The 21,797-nt window shown below is 44.8% G+C and overlaps 1 protein-coding gene across 4 annotated transcripts in view; it reads right to left on the bottom strand.

Annotated features, from left to right (window-relative positions):
- Nucleotides 1-756: 756 nt before the first annotated feature.
- Nucleotides 757-21,797, bottom strand: part of LOC135200011 (DNA-dependent metalloprotease SPRTN-like) — a 68,372-nt gene continuing 47,331 nt past the window's right edge. For all 4 annotated transcript variants that reach the window (XM_064228215.1, XM_064228218.1, XM_064228217.1 and 1 more), the window contains exons 4-7: nt 9,727-9,835; nt 7,908-8,027; nt 6,768-7,005; nt 757-5,597 (exon numbers count right to left, since the gene is read on the bottom strand). In XM_064228215.1, coding sequence (XP_064084285.1) covers nt 4,555-5,597; nt 6,768-7,005; nt 7,908-8,027; nt 9,727-9,835 — 1,510 coding nt within the window. In that variant the 3' untranslated portion in view covers nt 757-4,554. The remainder of the gene's footprint in view (nt 5,598-6,767; nt 7,006-7,907; nt 8,028-9,726; nt 9,836-21,797) is intronic.

Here is a 21,797-nt window from a genome sequence, read left to right on the forward strand (position 1 = left end):
ACTTTTCAGAGAGAATATTCAGGCCTAGCATAGTTATTCATTTTTGGGATGTCAAACTCCGCTAGTATAACTGAAAACAAGGGAAGAACAGTTTAATGGTAGAGCTGTTGAATACTAGCTCTTGAAATACATCAGGTTACACTGGGATAATTTTTTAAACCAGCACCTATTGCAATGGACTAAAGAATAATTCAAACCATGGCTGAATAAGCATTGACTCCTGGCTACCTCATCCTGATCAGTTGAGGTAAGTTTTCTTGATACTGCCTGTTATGCAGGAAAATCTGTTAATGTCTTATTATTTCATCTCCAGCTCCACTATGACCTTTTGAATGCTGATGATGATTATACTGAAATCTCCCTGGGTCTAAATCATACTACTAAATTGTTTTCTGTACTCGTATATTTACAGTTTTTTATGGGAGATTACCACACAAAAATATTTGTGAACATTTTAACCAGTCATTTACTTCTTTGGTTATGGATTTTTTTCTCTGTTAATTTAAGATATATTTAAACATTTGTATTTGTGATTTTGAAAAATTTGTCCCAAAGAAGTAATGATGATATGAAATTAAGACTGCATTTTTGAGGAGGTTGAAAATCCAGTTGGGGGAATGCTTGTTGTAACTTCCTTGAATAGTTGGAATTGAAGACTGGCCTAATATACAGAAATATCCCAGTATGAGCCATGTACAAGCCATGAACAGCTTTCCTTAGCACTCCACCAGTTGTGCTAGTTTCTATGTACTATGTCCTCCCCCCCCCCCCCCCCTCCCAAGCTGCATTACTCTCATCCTTTTACTTATCATCCCTTCCTGTTGCCTCCTCCCACCTACCGGTAAAATTTCTCTAAAATTAAATCCCTTATGTGACTTGTGTAAGACCCTATAAAAAATTCTTTAGCTTGGGGCTGAAGGTGAACTGCAGAAATCTACAATGGCCTAGCAAGGCACACACAATAAATTAGAGCACACAAGGTTTTTAACATTTCAACATTTTCAGGCCTGGTTGAGCATAATAAATTTACAAAATGTGCTGGTTAAAATGAAATTTACATGGCAGCAACGAATGTAGTGATAGATGTTAGTGGAAATTATTAAGAATATAATTTTCAATGCAAAATTCTTACAGTTTTGGACATACAATTTCAAATATTTTTGGGAAGGTCTGCCTTTTTTTTTTTTCATTCAAAGCTTTAAATAAATATTTGTGTCTATGATTTAAGAGGGCATGTTATTTTTATTGCTCTGAATTTAATTTTTATAGCAGTTGAATACTAAAGCGATCTGTGGAGAAAGATTGTAAGTGGCTTGGATTGTGTGTTCAGGCCTTTGGAAAGCCTTGTAATATGAAATTATGTACTACATGAGTGTTGAGGTAAAGAAATTTAAATGTTGCTTATTAGATTCTTTAATGTTACATAAGTTCTCCACTAAAATTTAATGTTTGCTTTAGAATTAAAGGTTTTTATAACTGTCATATGATGGTCTTACAGGTTTTTGAAATTGTGTATTTAAAATTCTCGATTATTATCTTTTCTCTCTAAAAAAAATTAGATATTGTTTATACATACATGTAATTACTCCTGTGCTTTGAATAGGATAGTTGCCACTTTTCACACTTAACTCTGTTATATAAAATGCAGTAGAATAAAATACTTATCTGCAGCCATGTGGGCTTACCTTAGAATGTCAGTGTAACCATGGTACCTCATAGTCATTTTTATGATTTGTGTGTACCAAGGTATATTTAGTTTTATTTTTAAACTTTACTACTTTAGAAATTTCAAGTTACAGTAACTTTGAATGTTATTTTGTGCAGTAATAGTACTTCAAATTCAGTTACCTTGAATGTTTTGTGCAGTAGTAGTACTTCAAATTTGACAAACTTCATTTGTTAAGGTACTCATTTAAGGTAATAGATTAGTACTACCAGGAATCTTTTTTTGCTCTTAACAAAATTACAACCTGGAGCCAAGTTAATGGTGTTGCATTTTGCATAGCTAATTATCTGCACAATTTTTGTTTAAGTTTATTGCCCTTTTACCAGTAAAAGGTGTGACAGAAAAGTACAGCTTTGTCTTATACACTTGTTTACGTTGAGTAAACTTATGGAAAATGTTGAAAGTTGAACATTTAATCATTAAATTTTATAGAAAAATTTATTTTTTAGCCATTATCCCATGCAAAGGAAATGATTTCATAAAAAAAAATAATGTTTTATACAGAAAATATGAATGGGCCTGATGGAATAGACAATGGATTTGAGAATATGGGTTGGGAGAGGAAGACCGTAAGGGAGAAACAAGACTGGAAGTCTGCCAGGGCTAAGACTTGAGGATATGAATAATATTATGAAGCCCTGATAGCAGTTTAGATCACTTAAAATTGCAGCTGAAACTCTGTAATTTATTATTTTACTGCATCGGGCATGCATAACACCCTAGATTCTTACAGTTGACAATGAGGAGAAATAATAAAGATTGAGAGGGAGTCAGAAGGTTTAATAAAGATTAAGGGCCAGTCAGGAGAACAAAAAATATCACCTGTGAAATGAAGTAAATGCGACTGAAGGAAAGACATGGTGATGCCGTGTAGCTGAATGAAGACATTCAGAGGTTAACAAGAAAAGTAGGAAAGAGTCATCAAGCACTGGCAGAGGTCAGGCAAGGAAGACAGTGAAGTCTTTAGGGAGAAGAGGGAGGCCCAGAGACAAACAGAAAGACTAGAGGCAGTTATGGGAAGAATTTAACACTGCAGGAGTATCCACAGTCCCTATTCAGCTGAAGGGAAAGGTACATAAGCTGATGGTAAAACATGTCGCTCAAGAAAATAGATTGTGGCTCTTTGACCACTGGAGTATGATTTATGTTTTATCGTAATTTGAGGGGCCAAATATCTGCTAGGTTCCTTTGGGTAAACTCTGGGAACCAGCATCTATTACAGTAGACAAGGAATGAGTGCACTTGGTACCAAACCTGAACCACTAGTTTTTAAGAGAGAACAATTTTGCCTAGTGGCCTACAATTTCTTAATCAACAAATTTAATTGATGTGTATCTGAACTTGTGTACCATCCTTTGGGCAAGGTAAACAAGAGTTGTTCATATACGAAACAAACCTTCGGTCTTAATATAAGGATAATACTAGCGCCAAGCTGGAAACTGGTAGAATTAATAACAAACTTGTGAGATCCAGGGACTATTGGCATCTATGCCAGGTCACGGGATATTGTAGTTCCCAGAATGCCCTTGGCGTCCCGTGACCGATCAGTTACTTTCCTACTGCCTTTCAGATAGGACGTGATTACTTTCTATCTGTTCTAAAGCCGGTTTAGTTTGCCCGATTTTATTCATATTTTCCTTTTTTCTCTCTGGGTGTGATCTGCTAGGTGTGTGTACATTGTGAGATGGAGAATTTTGCTTCAACAACGGAAATTTCTTCGGATTCTCGCAAGAGACAAAGTGAGTGGGTTTCCTTGTTCAAGAGTTTTAACATCGGTGTCTACAGATCCACATCCAACATGTAGTAGGTGCAGAGAAAACATATGTACTGTTACTAATCCTTGTTCAGTTTGTCGTGGTTGGTCAGTGGAACAATGGATGAAGTTTTATGGGATGGGCCAGGACAAAAGGAAGGATGACCAAGCATCGTCGGCTTCTTTTGCATCGGCAATACATCAGACTGCTAGATATGTTTCGTCACCTGCTTTTGCTGTTTCTCGTACCCCTTCAGTTTCTTCTAGCGATTCGTTATTGGAAACTCAAGGGGGGTTTTGGGTAATTTTATATATAATTATGCTCCGTCATTCCTGGCAGGGAGAGGGGGAGTGTCACCATCTTTGTCCCAGGTATCAGCCCTGATGCACAGAGAATGGAAGGAACGTGGTCAGCGTTAGGCCTACCAGGCGTACCAACCTTGGAGGGGTTGTTAACAAGAGTTTACAGATATTAATTCTCAAGTACGACATATGCATATGCTAAGAATGAAGAATTTATTCTGCTGTTGTGAATTCCCAGGTTGTCATATAATGACAACATCCACTGAACAATACTCATGAGGTGATCATATAGAAGGGCATGATGAATCAGTAATCCAAGAAACTTTGATGGTTAATTCTTTGAGTGGGTGATTATGCCATAACGGAGCTATGGGCTGACAAAAAAAATAGAAAAAAAACATGAATGAAATTGCACGTGAAACCAGACTGCTGCACTGACTAAAGAGGGTGATAGAGTACTATTGGGATATATACCTCACCTAAGGAAATGCAAATTGCCCAATAGGACGAGATCTTTCTGGTAAATTCTTAGCTGTTTATGCGTAAATGTAGTGATGGGAAATTTAAGGCAATTGTTTTGTACTTTACACGAATACCCACAGTTTAATATACTTTGTTTAAATAGTAATCTTTATTTTTACAATATATAAAAAAATTCAGGAGATAACATACCCACATCTTGCATGTTCATTACACGAAAAAAGAAAGTGTTAACATTTGTTATCATAGCATATGCACTAAAACCAAAATTTCAGATACTAAAACCCATTGGTTAAAAATGTGAATCTAAATGTTCATTGATTTGTGCTTGTGTAAAAAGATTGCCACACACAGGGCAAGGGAAAGTTTCTTCTCTTCCAGTGCTCTGAGTTTGCACTGTTGTGGATGAGGCTCCTTGGTCATTCTTACTACTACTAAAGAAATCACCACTGTCATCACTCGAAACTGATATCCTGTCTAATTCCTTCGGGCTATCATCATTAGCAACATTTCCATTAGGACAACTTGTACTCCAATCATCAACGTTGTCATCATCGTCATCAAAATCTCCAATACAATCACTTATGTGTTTATCAAGTACAGCTTCTAGAATATCTTTACTGCACACTGGACATTTTCCCATTAGGTTTTGAACTTGTGATCTAGAATTGTCATTTGATTTTTTTGAAATAGTTGCATTGTCTTTTCTGCTACCAGAAGCTGAGGATGAACTGGATAGCGAAAGTAGGCGAGACACTCCACTTCCTCCTCCCAAGGCATAGCCTTGCCCTTGAAAAACTGATGTCTGTGAAGGCGGGTTTGCATTTTCTGTCTCACTCGGTGTTTTACTGACTGTTTTTCCCTTCACTGTAACAGTTTTAGAACCCCCACCAGTCCTTACTGCCAAACCTGATCCTGGGTGAGATGAACCCCTATTTACATTGCTGCTACTTCCTGTGCTGTTACTAGACGCTCCAGAACCAACACGAGGTTTCTTCTTCATGGGAGAATTTTTACCAAATCCATGAACCCTCGAGTGGCTGGCATTACTTACATTTACATGTTTTACAGCTCCTGCACCAGTTCTTCCAAAACCACGTACATTGCTCATTTTATCGGTCCCAGTATTTCCTCCAGTCTTATTAACTGCCAAATTGCCTAGATTTGATGGCTTTCCACTATAACCTGGAATATTTTCCTTCATTGGAGGACTACATTCATCTGTCGACCTTTTCTTTATTGTGGAAGAGACAAAGCCATCTGTTAGCGACTTTCCCTTACCTTGAAAGCTTCCAAAATACTTTCGGATGTCGCTATTTTTCTCTGTTTCCTTATCTGCAAGATGCAAAAAACAAACATGCTGCATTTACATGAAAAGTACATTACTTTTACAAATTATACCATATTTAAATACTATATATATCTGAGAAACATAGCTGAAAATAGATGAGAAATTACAAAAGATTACAAAATTTAAAACTACGCAATAGTCAAGTTAGAATTGCAGCTAAACCGATGAGTGACCAATTACAGTTTCATAGAAATAGCAAAACTAAAATACTTAACAATACACTTCCAACCATAGGTCATAGCTAGGACATGTTATATCATTATTAACTGCTTATGTTGGATATAATAAAATTAAACTAGCCAGTTTATCTTTTTGGTACCTAAAGTGCTATGTCTGAAAAAAGTCATCATAGAAATGTCCACCCTTTTGTCTATTTTGCCCATGCAAATCACAGCCAGAATACTAACCTTCATACACAGCATAGTAATCTACACAGGTACTTGCTATTGAACTTCCTAGTGTTCCTAAGGCTTGCCCAAAGAATTTGGTCTTAGGGTCAGCCCTATGAAAATAATATGTTTTAACTTGATTGTTCTGGTTGTACTACCTAATATAAGAATAATGTGTTATCTGGGAAATAATTATTTTACGATGCTGTTGCACTTGGGCTGTTATCCCTCAATACAGCAAACAAATAGTAATGCTTGACAGACGCATACATTCACCAAACTTACGGAATGTACCAGAAACTTTTCTGGACAATATATCTCTATGGCTTCTGCAACAGATTTCATATTACTTTCTGACCACATCCTTGACAGTTTTGCAGTAAAAAAAAATATTAGGCAATGAGAGCTGAATTGTTTTACCAACAAAAATGTTAATGATCAGAATAAATGATTGAATCAATATAGACAAAAAATGCCACAAAGAATAATTATGACTGTAGTAACAACTGCAAAGGCCTGTAAAGTTCTTGTCGTGAGCGCTATTCGCTATTTCCCTACTTCACCGAGGTGGCAAAAATGCTGATTTCGAATAAAAAACTAGAAATCTAAAATCGACCTCTGAACCTTAACCATTACAGGGTAATGTAACAGTGTTGAACTCTGGCTTTATTTGCATTTCAACATGCTGTTAAACCTTGCAGAAGCTGCCAAAGGAATATTCACGTCTGTCAATATGTAAACTACACAACAGTAGGATATACTTACCAGCTATTACTCCATTCTTTCTTTTCTTAATTCCATATCCCTCGGGCTCTTGAATCTTGGTATATGTTCCCCCACACGACTGTTGATGCTGTTGCCACCATGGATCTCTAGGTCCTGGAGGTCGGTTCATAGCTCGCTTCACCAGCCCAAAATACGGTCTTCTTTGTCGACATGGTCCATTGCACTGCCAAATGTGCTGGCGATACACATCCACTTCATCATGGAATGAGTGATAAACCTGGAACAATAATGCACTGTATTTAAATAGCCAATTTTTAAAAACTATTTTATCATGCTTTACATTTACATTACCAATGTACTGTAGCTATTCTCAAGAGATTAGAAAAAACTAAGGAACTCCGAAAGTTTTTGGCATTCTTGTAAATTACCTAAAAGTAATTTTAGATGTCTGTCCATGTGCAGCACACTGTAAGCAGTGCTAAAAAGGTTCTGCCAATTCCCTTGAGCCAAAGCTTCATTGCTTTCTGAATTTTAATTTTATTTCAAAATCTTTGGTGTCTTTACACTTGGCTGTCCAAGTTCTTTAACTAGACTTTGCTCCATTTTCATTTCTCATTTATGAACAATAATAATACATAATACCAAACATATCACAAGAACATGTTACTTTATACCACATTTGATAGCATATAAGAAGCCAAGCATTTCTAATGAATCCACATTTGCAGGATTGAATTTTCAAGAATAAATATTTCTGGTACACAACTATTAGAACTATTCCCTAACCTTTTTTATAACTTTCCTGGTCTGGTCCTCCTCTTTTCTTTTTTTTTCTTTTTTTTATACAATCTTCATCTTTTCTTAATTAGTTTCACTCTTTCCATATTTGTCTTTTGTATTCTCCCTTCTGAAATACCAAATTACACCACTGGTAATAAATGATATGAAAGTAAAATTAGAATGACAGGAATTTGGCAAAAACTTGGCTTTGTACAAGACAGTAAAGGAGATGAGACAAGGGTCTTTACATACTAGAATGACAATCTCTTGGTTTCTAACCTTACACTAACATTGATACATCTTTTTAAAGTAGCAATATAATTGTTACATTCATGAGCACATTAACCTTACAATCTAAAATTAACATTGGTGCACAGAAGATTTAATTCCATTACTAACCGATATTTTAGTTCCAGCTACTCCATTTATTCTATACATGTGCTTGTGAAACTCAGGGCCATGACCATCACGATCTCTGTTGTTGGCAGTGACAAACAAATATGCATGGATCATTTCGTGCTGAAACAAAAAACTTCCGATTAGCAAAACAAAAAATCTGATACAGATGGGTTATGATAAAAAAACAAACAATGTGATCACTCCTCTATAAAATTTACAATATGCAAAATTTTCTAATACTCAAGTCATCAGGACAGTATTCACGAGTTACTACCCCATTTTTTTTAATAAGTTTTCTTGATTAATTCAATTACATACTGTGTTATTTCTCATTTATTCCCTTTATTTTTAATAAAAGTGTGCATTTACGACAGAGGAAAATTTGTTTTGCATTACTGTTACTTCTAAACATTTAACATTTTCTTTTCACGAGTTGGTTTTTGCTTAAATATTTTATATTTACAATCTATGAATAATGAAATTTTAATAAATACCAAGGGATACTGGAGGACAAAGCAAATTATAACAAAAAATTATAAGGGTGAGATCTGAAGAGCAGAACTGAGCATCACAACAATGCAAATAATTATGATTAGTATTCAGATACAAAGGGCAAAGCAGGAAAATAGGCTATGAGTAGCATGTAAGTACCAGGACTTAGGACCACGTAACAGCTTAAGACCTTTGGCAAGCTCACCTTTGCTTTACCACACGTTTAAAACAGTTTGCTATTTAATTATAATCAAAGGGGGGCTGTTGAGAACTAGGTCAAAGTAATATAGTAGGGACAAAGATGCATTCAATCAAAATCGTTCTTCCTTGTTTTATGGTATAGATTGGCTAGACAGAAACAATATGTAAATCGAGAGGGTATATACATTCTCAATCACTAAAGAGACAATGTAAATGAATGCATGGCACTTGGTCATGTTACATGGAACATTAGATGAAAGCGCAGAGGTAGTTGTAAGTCAAAATGGAATTCAAAACATATTTTATATTCCATAAATGCAAAACTGTTTCACTTACTTCAATAGCCAGTAGAATGAAATGTTAATAGATAATGTATGGCCCACCCAACAACAACCCAACTAGTAATCAGTACCAAATGAGGCTATCTTTTTGACACATATTTCCAAACTTTTACTTCCTTATAATTAGATCTATCAGGCAGTGACTTGACTATGGACTCTTGGATTCATATGTACAAAAAGATCTCTTCCAGCTTTCGTTCTTTTTCTCCCTCTTCCCTTGAGATTTCTTCTTCAACAAGAAGCCTACTAGAACTCTTCCCTTGAGGTTTCTTTTTCAACAGGAAGTCTACTAAAAAGAACCAGTAACTAGATCAACTGTTAAACCAAGGGACCACCAAGGAGAAGACAGTTTATTTTTCAGTGGAGAAAATCAGACCAGTGGTTCCCATTAACTTCTCTTTTGCCAGTGAAGAGTCCCTCAATTGTAGTTTTGAATAATGTCCAGCAGATCTCTAACAGTGGCTGAATTCATGACACCTAACAGTACTCTCCACCCAACCCCATTGATTCTTGATGCTTCCAATCCAGACTATGATGCTTCCAATCCAGACTACATGAAGAGTGAGGCAACTGACTCTTAGCAAACTATGTACAGCTTCATGTAAATGGCTACCACAACTCCTGTACGATAGGCAAAACACTGCATTGTCTGGGGCCTTCAAAGCCTATGAATGTGGATTATGATTAATAGGTTCAAATAAAAAAATTACTTTTTCAAAAAATACAATTACTTTTGTAAGCTTGTACAATTAATAATTTGACAAATAGATTTGGATCAAACTCACCAACAAAGTTTCAACTAAATCTTTTCGAGGACGAAGTTTCAGCAAAGGCAAGGACAATCGTACCGAGCAAAGGCCTCCTCGACCTTCATAACAACACACTCCTGCACATCTGTAAGAATGTACCTCTATTAAATGCAAACAATCAAGGATAGGTTAGCATTTTAAAACATTTTTTTTTTGTCTTGAAATTAACAGCCAATTTACTGCAGTTTTTAAGATAACCCAACATTCAAATTAGTCTAGGAATATTTTCATGTCTTGCAAATACAAAATTCTGCTTTGCTAATGCCACTAGGCATGGTCATTGGCAGTTGGCTATTAGTTAATGAAATTTAGTCTATCAAGCCAAGCACTTTTGCCATTTAGTGCTTCAATCAGCACAAAAAATGGTACTGGAGTGTTGGACAGGAAGATATAGACATCCAGAAAATAAAGGAGATGAGGTGCAAGGATCTAAAGGTGGATGTTAGATAAAACCCCACAGTTGCACTAAATAATACGTAGTTAGAGAAGTTGGACAGCAAGACTGAAGAAATGAAGTAGGAATGGAAGTAAGGCAAATTAATAAAAAGAAAGTGCAACTAGGGACCAAAAGGATGCTGCAAATATCCTTCAGTGCACTGATGACGGTGCAAGAGCTGTTACTAGTTTATGAAAATCAAAATTGTGATTTTGAATGCTTCATTCTTTCCCATCATTTCAAGTCTTGAGCCAAACCTTGAGCAAGCCAAACAAGGTTGATGTTAATTTCCCCACCATGGCTTTGGTAGTTGTTCATGGAAGAACCTCCTCAGGCAGCCACTCTGCAGGAACTTCCACAACTATTCCTACATGCTCTGCCTGTGTGTGTGATCTGTGCAGTGAAATGAGCTTCAATCTTAATCCAGTAGTATACTGTATTCCTCTAATTGCCAGTTACCTCCTGTACTTAATATTTGCACACACTGGATTCACAGATTTCTCTTTGGAACATATACAGTACATATACCCATTATTCATGGACAATTCGCCTATTTGCAGTGTTTTTCTATGAGATATATGTAAATTCCTGTTTTTTCTCAATTTCATCATAAAATGCACTTCCTGGGATAAAACTATTAAAAAAACAGGTATAAACATTTTTAGTGGGTTTTTCTAGTTTAATAAAAAAAAAATGCAGTTTTAAGCATTTTTATAGGGGTTTCAACTACTCGCAGATTCCAGCTATTTACGGAGGGGTCTGGTATGCATCCCCTGTAAATACAGGGATGAACACTACATCAATCATCAGCAGAGGCTGTCAGGTGCTTAGACAAAGGAGTACAAAACAACAATTGCAGGTCTTAGAGCTCATGGTACTGGTGTGACTGCCTTGCAAGATTTGAAGACTTCTGGTACACCCATTATTCTTTTCCCAATTGGCCTTCAAACATTACATTTATTTTCAGTCTTGTATATAACAGTTACTTCAATGTCTGGCTACATAAAAATCCTGATTCTTTGTATGATATACTGAAAAAGATACTGTAAAATAAAAATTCAATTAAACTCTGACAGACACCAAACTAGAAAAATGACAATTTGTCGAAAATTGCATTTTTCCTAACTATACAAACCTGAGGTCCTTTAACAATAGGAAGTAGCTAGCGGCAGCTGGAACGGTCGTAAGCTTCGAACAAGGGGAGAACGGTAGTTAACTGCTTGTCCGATCGTCGCGCGCCGCGCGACTGGGAGGTAAACAAATCACTTTTGCTTTTGGCCCATGCAAAATGCGCAGAGTGAGGGGTGGCATGAGGAGGGACTATATGTAAAGGACCTCAGGTTTGTATAGTTAGGAAAAATGCAATTTTCGACAAATTGTCATTTGTTCCGATACGTAATACAAACCCTCGGTCCTTTAACAATAGGAAGACTCACTTCTTGGTGGGAGGAATCTGAGTCTTTTGATGAACAGACTGGTGTTCGTCCATCCCTGGAATGCCTCCCTGGTCGTAAGAGCGAGGGAGGGATCCAAGCCTCTGTCCGATTGATCGGGGTGTGCACCGCAGGATCAATGGTCAGACCTCTGGCCGAGTACTTAAGAGAAAAAGAAGGGGCCAAGGCGTTTAATTCTTCTTTGGTACTAGGCAATTGTTAAAGAAACTTTTTTCCTTTACATGAAGGGGGGCAAAATGTAAAGTAATGGGTTTGTCTCATGTAGGCATCCACTTTCTCCCCCTTGTTGGAGAAAGTGGTGGATATACACTCCTATCTCTACTTAAAGAGATAGGATGGAGCTCTGTTGAATAGCTTACCTGCATCTGACTCCCTTCCAGCGAGGTAACGACCGTATCCCTCTGCCCACAGGTAGAGGTAGAGAAAGATGGTTGAAGAGAAGCCAGTCACTCTCTCATTCGCACATTCATTCTCCCAGTCATACCGGAATCGATGCTGTTCTGCCTGCTCGGGTGCTGGGTAAGCTTACACAATGTGTTGAGCAGCCACCACAGGTCCAAGGAAAAAGTATCCAAGGACTTGTGGGCAATATCCCGAAGGTAGAAGGACGTGAAGGTGGTCTGGTTGGCCCAGACACCTGCCTTCAGGACCTGCGCCACGGAGAAGTTCTTACGGAACGCTAAGGAGGGTCCGATACCTCTGACTTCGTGGGCTCTCGGTCGGAGCGTACGGATGTCGTCGCTACCATCAGCCTCGTACGCTCTCCTGATCACCTAACGCAGCCAGAAAGAAAGCGTGTTCTTGGAAACTTCTTTCTTGGTAACCCCAGTGCTAACGAAGAGGCGTCGACAACTCAGGCCTGAGATGTCGAGTTCTCTTCAGATAGCGCCGTAGCGCCCTCACAGGACAAAGCAGCATCTCATCCGCATCGTTGTCGGTGAAGTCCAGAAGGGAGGGGATCGTGAAAGACTCGAACCTGTCGTCAGGGATCGACGGATTCTGAGTCTTAGCTACGAAGTTCGGGACGAAATCGAGCGTCACAGATCCCCAGCCTCTGGTATGTTTAACATCATAAGAGGAAAGGCCATGTAGTTCCCCTACTCTCTTCGCCGATGCCAGGGCCAGCAAGAAGAGGGTCTTGAGGGTCAGATCCCTGTCTGACGACTCTCGGAGTGGCTCGAAGGGTCTTCGAGTCAAACTCCTAAGTACGAGTCCACATCCCGCCCAACGCAGGGGGCCTGAGTTCCCTGGGTGGGCAAGACCTTTCGAAGCTCCTCATTAGCAAGGATATCTCGAACGAATTCGAGATGTCCAGTCCCCTCAGTTTTAGGACGAGCGCCAGTGCTGCTCTATATCCTTTAACTGTGGGTACTGAGAGGAGCTTCTCTCGGCGAAGAAACACGAGGAATCCGCTACCTGCTGAAGAGTGGCTCTGAGAGGAGACAGACCCTGTCTACGACACCAACCACAGAAGACGGCCCACTTCCCCTGGTAACACAGCTGCAGAGGACTGTCGGACGTGTCCAGCCATCTCTGTTGCTGCGCTACGAGAAAAGCCTCTCGTTCGCAAGAGATGGTGGATAACAGCCAGCCGTGAAGTTGAAGGACTGGACTGCTTGGTGGTACCGTTTCTACGTGTGGCTGGGCTAGAAGGTTGTGCCAAGTGGGTAGCTCTCTCGGTGCGTCCGCAAGAGCCAGCAGGTCCGGATACCAAACGGCCTGAGGCCGTTTGGGAGCCACCAGGATCATTCTGAGATTGGGAGTGACCAGTGCTCGACTGATCACTTTCCGAATCAGACAGAAGGGAGGAAAGGCGTAAGCGAAGAGGTTGTCCCAGGGGTGTTGGAGAGCGTCCTCTGCAGCTGCCCATGGGTCCGCACAGCTGAAAAGAAAAACCTGAAGTTTTCTGTTGTGCCGGGTGGCGAACAGGTCTACGACCGGTCGCCCCCACAGGTTGAAGAGCCTTTCCGCTACATCTTGGTTGTAGAGACCATTCGGTCCCTATCACCTGATCCCGACGGCTGAGCTTGTCTGCTACTACATTCCTCTTGCCTGGAATGTAGCGTGCTGACAGCTCTATCGAGTGAGCCGTGGCCCACTCGTGCACCTGCACCGTCAACTGATGGAGCGGAAGAGACACTAGCCCCCCCTGCTTGTTGACATATGCCACTACTGTGGTGTTGTCGCACATCAACACCACTGAGTGTCCCACCAAGCGGTCCTGAAACTCTTGGAGAGCGTTGAACGCCGCCTTGAGTTCCAGGACATTGATGTGAAGGTGCTTTTCGTGATGGTCCCACACACCTGCAGTCAGCAACTCCTCCAGGTGTGCGCCCCATCCCTCGGTCGATGCGTCTGAGAACAGAAGCATCTCCAGGGGGGGAGTGCGTATGGGCACTCCTCTTAGAGGTTCGTCGTCGAGCCACCAGGCTAGGTCCTGCCTCACCTTGTCCGTCGATAGCCACGGGAAAGTAAGGAGGATCCTTGGCCTGAGACCAACTCTCCCTTAGTCTCCACTGGAGAGACCGCAGGTGAAGACGCCCGTGAGGGACTAACTTCTCGAGTGACGACAGATGGCCGATCACGACTTGCCATTGCTGTGCTGCCTGTTCCTGCCGAGACAGGAACCGGCCGGCTGCCTCCCTGAATTTGCTGATACGCAAGTCTGCGGGAAAGACCTGCCCTGCTACCGTGTCTATCAGCATACCCAGGTACTTCATCTTCTGCTTGGGTTCGAGATCGGACTTCTCGTAGTTTATCACGATCCCCAGATCGCGACAAAACTTGAGGAGTCGATCTCTGTCCTGTAGCAACTGCGAGCGGGAGCTCGCCAGGACTAGCCAATCGTCGAGATACCTCAGAAGACGTATCCCGTGCGAATGGGCCCAAGCTGACACCAGAGTGAACACTCGCGTGAACACCTGTGGGGCGGTTGAGAGACCGAAACAAAGTGCCCTGAATTGGTACACCGTCCCGTCGAAGATGAAGCGGAGGTGACTTTCTGGAGGACTGATGGAATGGGTATTTGAAAATACGCGTCCTTCAAGTCCACTGAAAGCATGAAATCGTTCCCCCTGATCGAGTCGAGCACTGATCGTGCCGACTCCATCGTGAACCGCGTCGTGCGAACGAAGCGGTTCAGGGGAGAAGGTCTATGACCGGACGCCAGCCCCCCGATGCCTTCTCCACTAGGAAGAGGCGGCTGTAAAAGCCCGGTGACTGGTCCACGATTTCTACAGCCGTTTCGCCAGCATGGTCTTGATCTCCTGTCGAAGAGCGTTGTCCTTTGCTGATCCCCGGACATAGGTCTGTAGGTGGACCGGATTGGAGATGAGGGGGGGCCGAGACTAGAAGGGTAGTATAGAATCCCTCCCGAAGGACGTCTACTATCCAGTTCTCGGCGCCGTAGCGCTGCCAGTCGCCCAATGGCTCGCTAGGCACCCCCCCACTTCCGGCAGCAGGTGAGGGGGAACGCCGTCCCTAGCGTTTTCCCACCTCGTTTCGACTTCTTTCCAGCACCGCCCCCTCGGGGAAAGGAGGGCTGGGAGGAGGGCTGGTTGCGGCCTCCTCTAGCAGAAGTTGAAACTACAGGAGTCTTCACACGGGGTTTTGGACGGTGCAACCGTCTTCGCCGCCGTGGAAGCGCTAGCCAAGCTCTTTGGTTTGGCCGCAGTCGCTCGAGATTGCCCCAGTAACCTTCGAGACTGCCTGGTGAACTAAGCGGTCACTCTCGTCAGTGCGCCGCCTTTCCACCGCAGCGTCCACCATCTCTCCAGGGAAGAGAGCTGGGGAACTCCTAAGAGGTCCATTTCGAAGCCCGAGTGCCGCCTCACGCCCGCCCGCCCCCTTGGTCACTCGGGTAAGGTAAGGCTGCGTCCCTACGTCGAAGAACCAAGTTGGCCCACAGGTTAGCAGTCTGATGGGCGAGGTAAGAGATTGCTCTTCCTCCAGACTGGCACAGTCTCCTAAAAGAAGCGTCGTCTTCGAGAGCAGAGCTCCCAGAGCCGGCCCGCTACTTTGGATATTGTGAGGGACCACAAATCCAACCAGGAAACTGCCTGGAATGCTGCCATAGCGGTAGATTCCAGGGCAAGTGCCTCCTGCTCGAGAACCATAGGTTTCTCCGACAGGAGCTGCTGCAGGGACACACCTGGAGTCAGCCTCGCTAACTCCGGGTTAACCTGTTTTCGGCAGTATCGGGTCTTCCGAAGGCACGTAGAATCGCCTCTGCCGCTGTAGAGGAGAGGAAGCAGCTTAGAAGACCGTCCGGACTTTAGCGAGTCCTCCGTCCTGAGACGAGATTCTCCACCTGATCCAGGACCGAGGTCTGCAAGCTCAGATCGCGGTAACCCCACCATCATTTTGGGCTCCCTCTTGGACCCCAAAATGATTCGAGCCGACGTGGGCTCTCTGCCGGTGGTAGCGGCGATCCTTCTGCGAGGTCATTATGCAGACGCATCAGCTTAATGACCTCCGCAAAGTTTCCTCTGTATCTCGGGAGTTACAGCGTCTTGTAGTAGGACCGTCCAGTCCCTCCAGCAAGAGCATATCCCGCGATACTCCTCCTTCAGAAGGAGGAACAGCGACAGACCCCTGACGGTCGCCTCCAACTACTTGCGCGTACGTCTGGTCGGTCCTAAAACCGTGCCTGAGCCGTACGGCGTCATAGCTGGGTCACGAGCGGCGCACCTCTCGTGATCGCTCCTCGGTACCTCGCTCCTCCCGGTATAGCCCGAGGAGGTTGAAGGTACGGGAGAGGCAGACCTGACGCTCCCCCCATCGCTCGCTGGCATGACCAGCGTGCGTGGAGGGCTGCTGCTGATCGTCACCAACCCGCGGTGACGGTCGAGCAGCAGGCCTAGCCTTGCCGCTCGCCTGGGGCGATTGGCTCGGCTGAGACGTCGAGACCGATCTCTAGCGTCAGGCGAGCTGCCGCTGGTCACCAGTCTCCGCCGCCCCCCGGTCCCCATCGGGAGCGGCGGACGGGTGACCTGCTAGGCTCTCTGTCGCGTCGAGACCGGCCAGCGTCCTCTCGGCGCATCGCCAGCCGCTGGTACCAGCCGTGGCTGTACCGGCTGCCGCGGGGACTCCTTCCTCGCCTCAACCCGTGGTCGGTCAGCGACCGTCACGTCAGCCCCCGAGCAGCCAGTTGATCGCTGCGAGAGCATCCACTGGCCTGGCGAGAGTCTCGTGCACGACTCTCGCCAGTCTTCTGCTCCGCGCCGCTGTCTTGACGGCGAGCGAGCTCGGGCGTCAACAAAATGACAATTTGTCGAAAATTGCATTTTTTCCTAACTATACAACTGAGGTCCTTTAACAATAGGAAGTAGCTAGCGGTCAGCTGAACGGTCGTAAGCTTCGAACAAGGGGAGAACGGTAGTTAACTGCTTGTCCGACGTCGCGCGCCGCGCGACTGGGAGGTAACAAATCACTTTTGCTTTTGGCCCATGCAAATAACGCAGAGTGAGGGGTGTCATGAGGAGGGACTATATGTAAAGGACCTCAGGTTTGTATAGTTAGGAAAATGCAATTTTCGACAAATTGTCATTTGTTCCGATACGTAATACAAACCATCGGTCCTTTAACAATAGGAAGACTCACTTCTTGGTGGGAGGAATCTGAGTCTTTTGATGAACAGACTGGTGTTCGTCCATCCCTGGAATGCCTCCCTGGTCGTAAGAGCGAGGGAGGGTATCCAAGCCTTGCCTCCGATTGATCGTGGGGTGTGCACCGCAGGATCAATGGTCAGACCTCTGGGCCGAGTACTAAGAGAGAGGCAAGCGTATCTCTTCGTACCAGCAAGCAAGAACTTGTTCCTGTTTGCAAGAGGCAACATAAAGTATTGGGTTGTCTCAAGCTGGCATCCACTTCCTCCCCTTGTTGGAGGAAGTGGTGGATATACGCTCCTATCCCTAGTGAAAGTGGGATAGGATGGGGCTCTGTTAAGTAGCTCACCTGCATCTTGTCCTTATCCAGCAGGTGACGACCGTGTCCCTCTAACCACAGGTAGAGGGGAAGAAAAAAGATGGGAAGAGGAGCCAGTCACACTCATTCACTCCCATCCATTCTTACGGTCAACACCAGGACTCGATGCTGTTCAGCCTGCGAGGGTCTGGGTTCGCTACACAACGTGTTGAGCAGCCACCACGGGTCCCAAGGAAAAAGATCCAAGGACCTGTGGGCAATATCCCGAAGGTAGAAGGAAGGGCATGTGGTCTGGTTGGACCAGACCCCTGCCTTCAGTACCTGCGCCAAGGAGAAGTTCTTGCGGACAAGGCAGCATCTCCTTCGCATCGAAGGCGGTGAAGTCCTTAGGGAGGGATTGTGAACGACTCGAACCAATCGTCAGGGACCGAAGGGTTCTGAGTCTTCGCTACGAAGTTCGGTACGAAATCGAGCGTCACGGATCCCCATCCCCTGGGTGCTTGACTTCGCAGGAGAAGTCATGCAGTTCCTCAGAGGAAAAGAAGGAAATAGTCGCATGACCTATCCCTCTTCTCTACTTCGGTGATGTCCCGTACCCATACTGGTCTTCCGTTTGCCACGAGTCTCTCGCATCCTCCTATCCCCATGCAGCGAAGTTCTCGGTAGTGGATAGGACACCGACACTCCATGGTGGGTGTCAATGGTATGGGTACTGTGACAAGCTATTAAAACGAAGTAATGATTGCTCTGTAACAACCGAACTAAGTCAACAGCGTAGTTTCGTAACTGACTCGGCCGCTCTGACAGCTGCCGACTGACTGCGTTCGGTAGGAGGCAAGTTGTCAAAGCATCCGAGTAAGTCACGTGACCTTCGCCTTTAAAGGGTTATGCCGAGAGACAAAACAATTAATGTATTTGTTTGTCACCAATGCCGGACAGCGAGGTGATGATTCTCTTAAGGCATGTACCCAACAGGCGAAGTCATTGCCTTCTAGAGACCGAGGTCCCTGAAGGTAAAACATCTCATGGTTGTTGAATCTCAGCTAAAGGAAGGAAACAAACACTATGTACCGTTTGAAGACGAAGGTAGATATTGAATGCAACCTACGTCCTTCACATGTGAATCGAGAGAAGGATCTCAAGATTCATAACCTGTGCTTACAAATGACTGAAAACGCTAACCGCTATTTCATTGCTGTCCCGGTGAGAATCGTAGTTGCAATGCAAGCGGGGCGTTCTTCGGTAATGAAAACACAGGTGAAAGCCGCCTGAAGAACTGCTTCTCATGGGCTGAACATTTGGAAGTAGAGCTGTCAGGTCGGAGAGTAGGCGATGTCTTCTTACAAATCTTGTAATTCGGGTTGAACAATGAACAATTGTACACCTACGAATACGAGATATTTTGAAGACAAACTCAGATGTCTGCAAAATCATTCGCATTATCGCAGTGCGATGCAGCGGGAGACTTGTACAGACTTCTGTTACCGTGCGGTAAACAGAAAGATGAAAGAGTCCAAGAGATATCTCTGTTGAGAATTCTCGCAATGTCGAAGGCGATGGAATCTAGCGTCACAGCAGTAGATGGTCCTTCATTATTGCGAGAATCCCCGTTAATCAGAGACCTAAGTCCATGATTGTTGGGCAGAGATACGGTTCGGTAGTCAATCAAAGCAGGGCAGAGAGAGACATACATGACCGTGCATATCGGAGGCCCAGCTGATACTGAGCTGCTATCAGGCAGTTCAATACGCAGTGGTTGAGTCCTGAGCTCTCGCTGACCTCGTCATCCTGAGTTGCCAGGTAATCCATTATTCCACGAAGGAATGCGTTCGGCTAGAACTACCGAGCATAAAAGATATGCTCGGGCAATTATATTTAGGCGAAACGAATTTCGGTAAATATAAAAGTTGAAATGGTGTTGTCGTGACAAAACCATAAGTATATAAAATTGAAACTGAAAACTCCTGGGAGGTTGCAGGCAACCCCGAGTTGCAGTTCAATTAGAATACTTCTCTTATAAAGTCGCAATCCGTAGATTAACTAGGATATGCGCCTACCCCTCGGACAATTCACTGCTTAGTAGAATCATGTCGCGAGGTTAATATACGTAGTATATTTGTAGGATTCTGACAACAACGATCTCCATCCTAAATTCTTTCCTTCAAGAAAACAAAATAAGGATTGGAGATCGACCACCTTCGTTCTCTATCAAAGAGAGTGAAGGAGAAGTCTTCCTCGAAGGAAAGCTTCAATGGTGAACAGAATACCGAAGACGATAGTTCAAGCCAAACTGGATATTCCCGTCCGATCTCCTCTATTCCAGGTTGGTCGCCTACTGTGAGATAGTTTCTTTCAGCAGCAGTCTTCTTCCCAATGCTAGAAATTCCAGGAATTCGAGCATAGGCGAGGTTCCCGATTATCGTGTAACATATCGGGGATTCTCGTCTCGCTCACTTTGGACCGTGGTCTCGCGTAAGTGTTTGAAGATCGTAAAAAACTCGAACACTCTGAATGCGCTAGAAATTCCGTAGAATTCTAAGCAGTCTGCGAAACCCCCACCTGAACCCGTTCGTCAAACGATATCGGCTGGTGGTCCTCTCGATTCCCGTAGAAATCGAGAATGGGGCAGGATTCCTCCTCAACGACCGGGGCTTACGTCAGGGTAGGACCCGAAGGTCCCCCCGGTAGCCGCAGTCCCGAACGTGGGATCCTACAAAGAAATCTCTGTAGGATCCTTCCCCTTTCCCTCGTAGCCGTAAGGAGAGAGGGAATGGGGGAGGAATTGGATACTCGCTCGCCTTCCAGTGGAACTAGCAGTTGGAGAAGAGTAGGAGCAGCCATCGCCTTGCGGCGATGGCCTCTCAGAGTCTGGGAAAACGTATCGTCAGGAGAAAACGTTTTCCCGCGGAGGGTTACGAACTCTCACTGTAGGTAAGTCTGCCGCCACTGTGAACGTCGTCTGGGTGGGGCTGATCGACACCTGACAGGAGAGAGCCGATACCGTCCTCCGACTCATTCCAGTCCTCGTCGAGGTCCGAAACCTCTCAGGAGACCGAAGGAGTATTTAAACGGTGTCCGAAGACACGTAGAAACGCCGCTGTCGCAGTAGAGGAGGTGGAAGTAGCTTGATCGACCGGCCAGAAACTGAGAGAGCCTTCTTGTCCGGAGACGAGAGACACTGGTTCGAGACAGAATCGGCAAGCTCCGATCGCGGCAGACCCACCGTCGGTTTGGGTTCCCTCTCGGGCCCCAAAACGACTCGAGCAGAGACGTGGGCTCTGCTGGTGGGAGCGGCAATCCTTCCGCAGGGTCATTATGCTGACGAATCAGCTTAATGACTTCTGCGAATTCCTCTGTATCTCGGGAGTAACCGCGTCTTGCGGAGTAGGACCGTCCAGTCCCTCCAACAAGAAACAGATCCCGAGATACTCCTCCTTCAGAAGAGGAACAGCGGCAGACCCTGACGGTCGCCCTCCAGCTAATTGCGCTGTATGTCCTGGTCGGTCCTAGAACCGTGCCTGGTCCATACGGCGTCATAGCGGGATCGCGAGCGGCGCACCTCTCGCGATCACTCATAGTACCTCGCTCCTCCCGGTGTAGCCCGAGGAGGTTGAAGGTACAGGAGAGGCAGACCTGACGCTCCCCCCTAGCTCGCTGGCAGGACCAGCGTGCTTGGAGGGCTGCTGCTGATCGTCAACTTCCGCGGTGGCGATCGAGCAGCAGGCCTAGCCTTGCCGCTCGCCTGGGGCGAGAGGCTTGGCTGAGAACGTCGACGCTGATCTCTAGCGTCAGGCGAGCTGTTGCTGGTTACCGTCTCCCCGCCCGGTCCCGATGGGAGCGGCGTCAGGTGACCTGCTAGGCTCGCTGTCGCGGTGAGACCGGCGAGCGTCCTCTCGGCGCGTCGAGCCGCTGGTACCAGCCGTGGCTGGTACCGACGACCGCGGGGACCCCTTCCTCGCCTCAAACCCGTGGCTGGTCAGCGACCCGTCACGTCAACCCGAGCAGCCAGCTCGGTCGCTGCGAGAGCGTCCACTGGCCTAGCGAGAGTCGTCTGCACGACACTCGCTAGTCTTCTGCTCCGCGCTTCGGTCTTGGCGCGAGCGAGCTCGAGTGTCAAGACTTTGGCTGGACGGTCTCCCGCGGGAGACCGTCCACTCAGTACTTCTCGCTAACGAGAAGCCGAGGCGGATCCTGGTTTTAGCGGCAGAACCGCTAGAAGCCAGGCGAGGAAG

The sequence above is a fragment of the Macrobrachium nipponense genome, chromosome 26, assembly GCF_015104395.2.
Source record: "Macrobrachium nipponense isolate FS-2020 chromosome 26, ASM1510439v2, whole genome shotgun sequence".
Lineage (NCBI taxonomy): Eukaryota > Metazoa > Arthropoda > Malacostraca > Decapoda > Palaemonidae > Macrobrachium > Macrobrachium nipponense.